Raw genomic sequence first — 11,550 nt, forward strand, 5'->3', positions numbered from 1 at the left:
TACATGTGTCCATATGTTGTTTCAATAAAACATGTCAACCAAAATATATTTCACAATCTGCTTTTATTTAAAAAAGGCAGTCACAAGATATAAACAATCATAGGATACTAGTTGGCAGACATTGCAGTTGTCCTCCATTAAGCGATTTTACTAGTATCCCCATTAGAAAGTTATATGCTAAATGTACATTATTTTTGCAGATCAAAAAAGCAAATTTGACCATTTACACCTGCTGTTTTAGGAGACAATACATAGGCACAGTATGAGAGACCAAAACATTTGCGGTTTTACTGAATATTTCACAAAAACTTCAGTCTGCAGAGTTGTCCAACCGCTTCCTTAAGGCAGCACATTTGCAAAAAAACGACTAATATCTAAGAACCACATCTTAAGCGTTTTGGTGATGAGTTGCCATTGGCCTAGCAGAAGGAGCAGTGGCTCACTTGCATGAGACAGGGCCAAGTGGTCAACTCTCAAAACAGGCTAATTTCAGCAAGGCTCAAAATAGGATATGTAATTCTTCATCCCAGGTGTATTGTCATAGTCATAGGCATGTTACCAAAACACTTGGGGACAGTTTCAAATTATGGAAACTGTATATTCCTCCTTAACTCATTCACTCCCAAAGACATATTTATATGTCTTTTCACACTCCACACATTCAACCCGATACTTTTTTTCCCTTCAATTTTTCCAAGACTTAGGGTAAAAAAAAAGGGGGTCTAGAATTGGCTGATACTGAATGAGTTAATTACATTTCTTTGGCATCAAGCACAGGGTGACTTCGGTGGAGTCCTCAGTTTTTGATATGAGGTTACAAATGTCGAAAAAAAAATGTGATCATGTGGCATGTTCAATTAGTGCCAAATTTACTGTTTGACATTATATCGTTTTATTTTTAGGCCCCAAAGTGCTTTTATTCAAATATTTACTGTAATTGTGACCTTACAACTACGTTAGCGTTGGTTAATGATGAAATGGGGCACATTCTGACTTGTGCCACTTTTCTTTTTGATTACTACATGAAGGTAAGTTTAAGTTTTGGGGAAGACTAACACAGGAATAGAGATTTCATGATGTTGGGCCCTTCTACAAACCACCAGACTTAACAGTTTTGGTAATAGAGCTTGAAAAAAAACAATCAAACAAAAATCTTGTCTCACAACGTAGCCCATGCATGGAGTAAATTGACCATGGCTCAATTGTAAACTAAGAACCCCATAAATTTATGACACGTCAATTCTCCCTCATAAGGGGTTCCTGGACACAAAAAGGATGAGAAGCCTGCTGTAAGGCACTTGATGCATTAATTGTCCAATTCTATTACATAATCTATGACACTTAGAAAAACCCCAACAAATAATAAAAGGAAGCCATTTTTGGATCCTGCACTCCGAGTTTCGGAAACCCTGCTTTATGATATCAATCGAGAATGATCTCTTACTGTCAACTTCAACCAGCAGTTGATTTATTCACAGTAAAGAAACCTCAAATAAGAACTTAGGAGTCAGGCCAAACAAAAATAAACAACACTGAAAATAAATACTGGATGGTTTTCACCACCATACTGCGGTCACTTCTTGGCTAGAGTCTCAAGGTAGCCGATGAATCGCCTCAGATTGACTCTGACGTTGTCGAGCACGCACAACTGTTGCGGGCTGTACTCGTCTCTGCCCGCCTTCCGGATCTGATGACAAAAAAAAAGCAGCATATGTACCTACAACCACACGTCTCATCTCAAATGCGGTCAAAAAAATGCACCCACAGGAATTGCTAATGTCACGTGTGACGGTTTGAATTTCAAAACAAAAACAAAAAATACAGTACCTTGGCCTTAAAGACAGGCTGAAGCATCTTCAAAGCAGGAAGTAACTGGATGGTCTTGGCCGCCGTCTCGGCCTCCTTCCCATCAGCAAACACATCGAAAAGGGCGTCTAAGGCCTCGCCGTTAACTACCAGGTCAGCATCATTGGTTGCGACTTGGAGCAAGCCGCTCCCAATCATCTGTGAAGGAAATGGTTCTTTAAAATAGAGAGAAAGACAAAAATACAAGCCTTCATTTTACACACAGAGATCCTACAAAATAACTAAAGCGGGATTTATCACTTTATCCATAGATGGAAAACTGCATTGTCCCGCCCATTCGGCGTCGGTGCAGTTCATACAACAGCAACAAGGAGAAACGGGTAGAAAATGACAGCTTTTCACTGCACCATTGATACAGAATGAACAAATAAAGGTGGAAAAATTCTGACTTTTACAGGCAATGTGAAACAAACCTCAAGGGTTGGAGCTGAGCCTTTCTCTTTGGCGAGGGTGCTGCCAGTGATGCCCAGGATGGCGACTGCGTTGACTCTCACGCTGACAACATCACAGCGGGAAGCAGCTTCACTGAGGCTCATTAGCTGCTGCAAGTTAATCGACTAATAGAAACCAAACAAAAATTGTAAAAAAAATAACAAAGATGATATCGCAATACCCCCCCCCCCCCGCAAAAAATTTACATTCGTTACCAGAGGGATGTTTTTCGAGGCGGTCATCTGCAAAAGAGCCCGCATCGCACTGATGACTGCCTCCAAGAACTCCTCATCTTTAGGGATCTCTATGAGAGTGGTAAAAGTCAAAACAAAAAATGTGCACACTTTTGGGAAAGGAGCACAAAGTGCAATGGGATGTCTAGTTAATTGGATGACAACAAGAAAAAGTGTTGTGCCGTTGGTTATTGCAGGCTGGATGCGTGGGTTTGCAATGCCGACAATGAATTGGTCAATCTCTGAAGCTTGGCTACAGGAAAAGTAGTAAAGTCTGGACACTCTTGATCTACTGTACGTCCTACGTGTCTCTAACTGTACTGAATCAATCTATCAATAATCCAGCTCAATGGAGTTCACAGCAGTACCTGGTGCTCCAAAAACCAGCGCGGACAAGTGCTGCGCAGCCTGCTGCAGGGCTTCTGCCCCGCCCAGAGACTCGGCGTCCATGCCGGACAGGATGCTGTGGAGGCACGTGAGGGCACGAGACTGCACGCGCCGCATTCTGTCCAAGGAAAAGGGCAGCGTCACTGAAATCCCAATGGCTTTAAAACCTCTTGTAAGGAGTGAGTTTACTTCTTTTGAAGCCCTCTCCAGTTGGTAGTCTGGCGGCACACGTCCATGGCTTCTTGCTTGGGGAACAACGTCTTTTTGAGCACCTTCGATCAAGACAACAAATATTAGTATAGTACAAATAGAAGACAAATAAAACATACATGCGTTATGAATGCACAGGCACGCACGTGGTTGGACATTATAAAGGTTTGCATTCACCTTCACAACCACATTGACCTCCTCCACTGAGGACATTTTGTTCTTTCTTGGTGAGCCTATTTAAATTTGCGAAAGCGCAAACAATGCATGATATGCAGTTGTTTTTTTTTTTTTTACTCTGCTCACCCAATCTTTCACACTCACAGTGACTTTCTGGTTTAGCCTTGGGAGAGGACTGTTCTCCTTGAACTCTTATTTACATGATATTAAAACATATCGATCTACCTCCTTCAGTGATTTTCCTCATTAAGGCTGCAGATGAGCCAGAGCCTATCTTAGCTGACTTTGAGCAAGAGAAGTCGGCTCCAGTAATAGAGACTGACCCATGCAGGAAATTGTGCATGCGTGCGTGTGGGTGAGAGAGAGAGTGTGTGTGTGTGTGTGTGTGTGTGTGTGTGTGTGTGTGTGTGTGTGTGTGTGTGTGTGTGTGTGTGTTGGGGGGGATTAAATTGACACCCCCCCAAAAGTGTTTAGAACTGCTGATATTTCAACGATAAATAATACACACAAACTATAATCCCAAAACATTTGAATGTCATTTCGACTCATCAAATATTACATTAAATAACGTGAAACTGAGACTTGTCACTTCTTCAGACTTCCAATTGCTATTTTATAATTATAGCGGACATTGGCGCCATCTTGTGTAATCTTAATGTTACAGAGTACAACAATACACACACACGCGCGCAGCCACATACATACGGGATTCACACACACATTCACACCTATGGATAATTAAAGCGTCATCAATGACCCCAACATGCATGTTTTTGAAATATGAATACCCATGCAAGTACATGACAAATAGATTTCACTGTGCTGTATATTTCTCAAATTTGCCTTTTCTGGGATGTTGTGGTTGATGAGGGCAGCGTGCACCTCTGCCGACAAACATAGCGGCGACATGAGGCTAGAAAATCCATTGGCCGTCGCTTCACTTTCGTCGCCGCTTGACGATTCCTCCCACTCGTCGTCTGAGGGATCTGAATGGACACACATCACAAGGCTCTTCGAGAAGGCGTCGTCATTACATCTTTCACCAAATGCGAAAAAAAAAAAAAAAAGATAACATGGCAGCCATGTCAGAGGGAATCATGTCAGTGTTAGCCTCACCGTCAGAGCAGCACATGTTGACGAGGATCTCCAGGGACGTCTGCTGGGCCGTCAGCAAGGCCGCCGCCTCCCTCAACTCCTCCAGCTCCCTCTGGACGCAAACAAGCCGCCTTGTGAGTGAAGACACTGGCCAAGATTGTTCAGCTGGTTAAATCACAACATCCATGTCTCTGTGTGTGCGTGTCTGTGTTTGAATACACAAAGCCTGAATGGGGTATCTCAGATGGATGTTTGGAGTGGCTGCAGCATACCAAACATCCACTTCAATCTCATCACTTTAGAGATGGCTGAGGGTGACACATCTGTCTAGCCAAGGTCGTGGTATTCGCCTACTGGGTACCCTAGACAGTAAGTACCAGCCTGAACATGCCAGCTGGTTTAAGATAAGAAAATCTTTATTTGTCTCACAATGGAGAAATTCCCAATTTACAGCAGCAAAATTATGAAAGGAAGATGTAGGTGTGTGTATATATAGAAGAACAAAAAGTATATAAATAAATATAAATTATATAAGCATATTAAAATGTCTTTTTTTTGTGGTAGCAGTGTCGAACAGCGGCAAGACACAATGTTGATAATGCTGTGTATCACATTGTTGAATGTGATACAATATTGATACACCATTTTTATCCATCTCTGGGGGCGGTCGTTTTGTCACTTGCTGACGAGTGAAACTGACATCACAGTGCCCAAGGCTCACCTGTCTTCTGGGTTTAGTCATGTAACGTTTGCAAGAATACCACATTTAGAATGGTGGGGTCACATTGAACATCTTATTGTAAAGATGTGTTGGAACTTGACTTTCCCTTTTAATGTGAATATTTTTCAGTGAAAGTGCTTTTCAATTTCAACTTCCTGGTGTGTGAGACAGTATATTCTGAAATGCTGAAATAGTACAGGAGTATACAGTAGTTTCACACTTCTGTTGTCCTACTGGATTGTAAAGAATTTTCAGTGTTCATACTTCACTCCAGAAACTGGCACAATTGAACTATCTGTACAGAGGATCGTGTGTCACACATTTGAGACGACTGTCATCTTCGTTAAATTTGGTCTAAAAGGCGTATGCTAGGATATTTAGTTTTAAATCGTGTGAGTTCTTGTCATAGAATAAAATGCTGATCAAAACCAGATAGTGAACTTACAGGCAAGAGATCAGAAAAGTCATCATCGGAATCTCCATTTTTCACTCGCTGTGCTGTTCCCTCCTCATCCATCTCCTCCACAGCGGGCTCCCCGCTCGCGTGCGCCTCCATCCCTGACGCGGGGGGAGCATCCTTGAAGCGTGCCTCCTCTGCTCTGTGAAGTTGAGGGATGAGCTCACCCGCGTCCAAATCCAGACATTGGGACACCGTGGTGAGCACAGCCGTGAGGGTCTGAGCCTGGCGAGCAGCGGGGAGGCTTCCCATCATGTTCCACAGCGATCCTGTGCCAAAACATTACATTCAGACGATTTCATGGAAACATTATGCAATCTACCTTCATGCAACATCCAAGCAATTTATCTCCATATACTACAGCAATTGTGTACACGTTCATTCATTCCCTCAGCAACACAGCATCTAAGAAAAAGCCCGAGCTTCTGTTGTAATGTATAATATACGGTGCTTTTGCTTTTTTCAAACTTTTTCATGGTGCTTCTGTACCTTCAAGGGAGAAACAAAAAATGCCGGCTCAACTTCATTCCCCTATGAGAAATCAACCCTGTAATTTTCTGCCTTTGGAGGAAGTATCAAAAACCCATTTTACACGTTCTGGCATGGATTAAAGGCACGGAACGGAAACCAAATGGGGTGGAGGAAGTAGACCTTCGATGTAGCATCAAAAGTCCCATTCACACTACCTGTTAAAAACTGATTATTTATTTACTTATTTACTTACTTTCATTGGGGCAGTGCACATTAATCAACAAATGAATAAACAGTGTCAATGCACCGGACTTAGCATAAATGCTAGTTATCAGTCAACGCAGGTATCTTAACATAAACATAACATAAAATAACAATATAAGATAACACAACACATATGTCCGTGTTTTATGTTGTGTTTATTATTTTACTTTATATTAACTGTTTTGTTAAGCGCTTTGTTACAGCTGCCGCTGTTGTGAAAGCGCTATATAAATCAGCATGTATTGTATTGTATAACCTAAAACACGGACACTCATGCAATCTTTGCCACTTTTCATGCATACGCTTTGTTGTTTGAAGCAATTTTTAGATGAAAGAGGAGAGAATCAAAGTGTCCTTTTCACCAGTGGATCAGAGACGTCAGGCTCAAAATGTGCACAAGTCTGCGACAAGTTAAGTTTGAAAGTAAACAAGAAGCTGCCGTGTCCATTGACGAAAAAAAGAGATTTTTTGTTAACGCAACGTTTTGTGTGAACAGTTCATACACAATATGATGCGATGAAGTCAAATCAGCATGAAGTCTGCATCTTTTTCTGTGTCGTTGACTCACTGCTCAGTAGAAAAGGTAAAAACGTAGAGAAAGGCAGGAAAATAAATATTCCACAGAGAGTGTGAAATAGGCTTGTGTACCACCATAGGGGGGAGAAGTACACCCCCCCCCCCATCAGCTTTAAAACCTGCATTCCGTGTCGGTGATACCTTTCCAACGCTTTGACTACATGCGACCATAACATTAGAATCAAATTTATCACAACCATTTAGAATTTGTTACATATTTAGTACTAAATGAGGGTATGAAGAAGTGATAAAGAGCACCTGCAGCCAGTGTCCTGAGGAGAATGTGCGCCATGCCAGGCTGGTTTGACAGCAGTATGCCCTCTAGAGCTCCATGCACATGGCCATTGATGCTACAGAGCAGCTCGGGGTTGTCCTCCGACACCGTGTGCAAACAGTGCGCTGTTTAACGGCAAAATAAAACATGAGCTGTAGCTTGAAGGTTTGGGGATTTCAACCAAACCTGTGGACTGAATGTCAATTGTCACCAGCAGAAGTGGCTAACTCCACGTTGTGGGGGTGTCTCTCCAGACAATGGACTACCACGTCAAGAAGACCTGATTTGTTGAACAGGAACAGTGCCTGGTTGCTGCTCTCGCTGGAAAGGACATGACAAAGAATCAAGCAACATGTCACATAATGACGGACAACAAATGGATATGGTTTGGGATGTTGGTCTTCAGTAAAAAATAACTAAGGTAATTTTTTTTGTGACTGTCTATGCATAAATCTTTATGCATAGGAATGCATTGAATCTTGCAAGGCTGTTCACCACATCCCAAACCAACAGCTGATATTATAACTCCAAAGAAAGTCAATGTCCACAACTTTTCTGTGGTGTGAGAGTGGCTGCCTTTACAGCAGCTCCTATACTTTTTGTTCTTCTACTTTCTTCCTTTCATAACTTTGCTGCTGTAAATTGGGAATTTCTCCATTGTGAGACAAATAACGGTTTTCTTATTCTTATTTTCCAGGTTTTTCACTAAACTATTTTAGGTTATCAGAAGCTGAAAGAATTTGAAGTAACATCTGGAAAATGCATAGTAACATTTGTGTAATGAAAAAAATAATAATAAAGGACTCGAACATTGGTACAATCACTTGTGGAAAGGCCACAATAACAAAACCATGAGGAGGGTGTCTCACATTCAGGATGGATTGAAACATCAGTAAATCATAGAAAGAATACAAATAGAAGTTGAAATTTGAATAGTGCCGGCTGCTCGCGTCTGGCACACCATCAGAGCTTTGAGCACATCTGAGGGCTTCCATGTTAAAATAATCCACCGGATGACCACCGCAGCACAATAACAGCCATTTGTGGTGCTGTCCAAATATTTAGTCTTGCCGTGCGCACTGCCGCATCATCGCCTCCCGAAACACAAACCGCCGATGGATTTAGCGGTGCTTACCAGAGATTCCACAGTAGGCTCACTGCCTCATTGAGGACGTTCTCAGCTCGGTTCTTTGACTCTTTGGTCGGCACTGCGGCACTGTCGAAACCTGCGCAACACTGGGAAGGAAACAGACAGCTGTATTGAACGCACAGGGAAAAAAAACCTCCAAAGTATGCATCCGCTTAATTTGGCTAGTCATCAAACAACAATGCCATGTGCCAGCCACACGCTTGAGCCTATACACTTTTTTTACTTTACAAAAATCTCACAGCACACCCAATAACATAAATGTGTCAAAATACATTTTTGTACAGTATAATTAAAGAGTGTAGAGGGAACCATGAATAATGGACCCCCAAAAGAAGATGGTGGTAAAGCACCACTTTTATGTGACACTGGACATGGCCTGTCTAAATGAAGCTCCTCACCTTCATTCACGGTAGTTCCTTGGCACCAAGATGTCACAACATAGTGCCAAAGCAATAGTTTTATATTAGACATGGCTATGGCCTGAGACAAATACTGCAAATAGGCGAGTCTTTCACCAAATAGCGGCGGACAGGTTGCCCACAAAAAAAAAAAAAAAAAAAAGACCATAAATGAACATACCAGAACGAAATCACTACTTTGTAACTCATATAAGACAAGCTGCTACGTTCACCTTGGCAAGTGACTTCAATTGTTTTGTTTTGTTTTTTAAATAGCTGCAAAATTTGGTGCATACCATTTGAAAAGCAACGTTAAAAATGACACAAACATCACATTGGAGCAATCAAGTTGAAGCTCAATCCCAGCAAACAAAGGTGATGATGCCGATGGCTGCCGTCAGCCCGATGCTTAGACAGCTGCTGAGCAAGAAGAAAAAGAAGTGATGCGGCCAGTGGTGAAAAGTGCTCACGTTTCTGAGCAGTGCTGTCAGAGGAGTCATGACGTCGCGCTTCACCATTTCCTCGCACACCTGCGGGCCACCACACGCGCTCAGATTTCTGTCAGCGGACACACAAACGCACACGTGCAACCAGTTTGTTATGTTTGATGGTGAATTGCTTTTTGCAACTTTTCCATTTTAAGTAATAGTTCTTATTTGTCTATGAAATGTTTGCTATCGGCGGAGACGACAGAGGTATCTCGATGACAGAACGCAAGTACAAGACCATTTTGATGTACGTTTACTGGATAACAGACGTCTGGACTGGAGAAGTCATTTGAAGGAGAAAGCTGCTTTGTTATTACAAGGCGCCCTCTGTAGGTTAAACCAGAGAAGTACAAACACAACACTGGAGTCTGGCAAGCTTCAAGATCCTGTGAAGTGAATTCAGTGATTTGTTTCTAAATGCATAATACATGTTTGACGATTTTTTTTGTTGTTATTGCTGAAAACGTACAAAGACTTGGAACTATGTACTACTCAATTGTAGTGACGTAACGATAATCAAACGTCACCATAGAATATCATGACATGAACCTCACGATAAGATAATCATCACGATATTGTGGGGCGATTGTCAATGTAAAAAAAAGCTCACGATACTGTACAAAAGCTGGCAATATTGAGAAAATATATATATTTGAGTCCTCAATGAGTCGCCGCTCACCCACTATATAAGAACCTGATTGCCTTTGTTTGCATTAGCCCCCCCCATTCAGCGCAAATGTGACATGCAGTTAGCTCGCAAGCTTTGCCTCTGATGGCCCCTTGAGAGTGCAAGGAAAGAAAAAAAACTTTCATGCTGCCTCTACGAGGAGCATTCTATTTGCACCTGAGTGCTCCGGCGGCGGTCTCCCTGACGGCCAGGCTGCTGTCCAGCAACATGGGACCAAGCCGCCTCACTGCGTCCCTCTGCAGAAAGCTCGGGATGCTTTGACTCTGCTGGACTACCCGAGAGATGCCGGCGCATGCACACTCCCTTACATCCGCGCTGGGACTCTCCAACTAGGGATGGAAACACTCGTTACCTTAATGTGATTTTTCCAGCATATAAAATTTGAAGGTGGCAATCTCAGACATCAGTTGAGAAGATGTGATGTTGTACTGTATGTAGAAGTGCAATGATTAATTGAATAGCTGACATCTAATCAATATTTTTTTCTGATAATAGATTTTTTATTTTGATACCCTTTTTAATTTAAAATTCTCAAAATCCTCAGATTTTCAGCCTCTCAACAGTAAATATTCCTCGATTTCTATACAGTAGTTTTCCATGAAAGTACAGTATACTAATTATATTTGTTTTGAGTCAAAATAAAACATTTGCCTTTAATTTGGAAAACAATGATCAATAGTTTGGCCCCTTTTCCGACATGCTAGGGATGAAACCAGCAACTGGAACATAGTTAAACTTCTGCGCATATTCTACTCTGTCACTCAGAAATAATGACCTGTTTTTCAACAAAAGAATGGAAACCAAAAGCTGTTCATTTTAATCGATTATGGAAATAACTGTTAGTTGCACGCCTTGTTACATGCATACGCATGTGTGATGATCACAAGTGCCACCTCTGCCTTAGTTCCAGCTCGGGGGAAAAAAACTTCGTGAATTTGGTCATTACTGGAAAAAGGACGCGAGGTCATTCTATTGAAATAAGGGAGTTTTCTGTGTTCATTTATCCAGAACAGCATTGGTGAGGTCATACTCAAAGCTTACCACTGTTGGACTTTAGCCACATTGCGATTATGCACACTGACAGCTACAAATCACGTTGAACAACACTAGGACGACAACGGCGAAGAGACTATGCTGTGGATTTCTCCAAATTTGCTTGTAATAGACTACACTTACAAGTTTTGCATTCTAGGGGAGTTACGTCATGAAGTCGTTTACATGCAAAAGTCGTTTTTACACGAAAATTGGTTGCTGCTCTCTCCTACTTTCTCCAGCAGTTCCACCGCCGGGCAGTCGTCGTCGTCGTCCGCGAGTACCTCCTCTTCTGCGGCCGCTTCCTTCACGGCGGTCACAGGTAGCCCGACAGCATTGAACTGAGGACGTTTAAACTTTGTCGTCCTACTTTTGCCCATTCTGAACCTGTTTTAAAGTGCAAATGTGGAAAATTCGAGGTTAATCAGTCGGAGGTTTCAGCAAATAACCCTCAAAAATGACGATGAACTAGTAAATGTCCATGTGGAAGGTAGCTGCCGTAAAATGCGAGTTTTGCTGTTGTACCGTAAAGCAATAAAAGATGTCGCAATCGTGTCGAGAGAGCTGACAGTGATCGATAATAAATACTGTACTACAGTAATAATAGAAACGTAATAAAAGTAATAATGAC

General features: G+C 41.9%; 1 protein-coding gene across 2 annotated transcripts; it reads right to left on the minus strand.

Moving 5' to 3' along the window:
• Positions 1–44: 44 nt before the first annotated feature.
• Positions 45–11,422, minus strand: heatr3 (HEAT repeat containing 3). Of its 2 annotated transcripts, XM_086107476.1 has the most exons (16): positions 11,153–11,422; positions 10,044–10,216; positions 9,182–9,269; positions 8,299–8,399; positions 7,375–7,484; positions 7,148–7,288; positions 5,746–5,847; positions 5,567–5,679; positions 4,422–4,512; positions 4,149–4,291; positions 3,108–3,190; positions 2,900–3,036; positions 2,514–2,602; positions 2,280–2,423; positions 1,828–2,004; positions 45–1,687 (listed from the first exon to the last, which is right to left on the minus strand). In XM_086107476.1, the coding sequence occupies exons 1-16, from the start codon at positions 11,297–11,299 to the stop codon at positions 1,574–1,576; spliced, it is 1,953 nt and encodes a 650-aa protein (XP_085963602.1). In that variant the 5' UTR covers positions 11,300–11,422; the 3' UTR covers positions 45–1,573. The 2 variants fall into 2 exon arrangements, with proteins under 2 accessions (XP_085963602.1, XP_085963600.1); XM_086107474.1 differs by having other exon boundaries at positions 5,567–5,847.
• Between the last annotated feature and the right edge of the window lie 128 nt (positions 11,423–11,550).

The sequence above is a fragment of the Hippocampus guttulatus genome, chromosome 3 (assembly GCF_054856545.1).
Source record: "Hippocampus guttulatus isolate MCC_2025c chromosome 3, RoL_Hgut_1.0, whole genome shotgun sequence".
NCBI classification, from domain to species: domain Eukaryota; kingdom Metazoa; phylum Chordata; class Actinopteri; order Syngnathiformes; family Syngnathidae; genus Hippocampus; species Hippocampus guttulatus.

Coding starts and splice junctions, on each gene's coding strand:
- heatr3 (XM_086107474.1), bottom strand. CDS start 11,299: ATGGGCAAAAGTAGGACGACAAAGTTTAAACGTCCTCAGTTCAATGCT. Junction 7,485..8,298: donor AGCCTACTGTGGAATCTCTG/GTAAGCACCGCT, acceptor TGTCCTTTCCAG/CGAGAGCAGCAACCAGGCAC. Junction 5,848..7,147: donor CCTCAGGACACTGGCTGCAG/GTGCTCTTTATC, acceptor GTTTTGGCACAG/GATCGCTGTGGAACATGATG.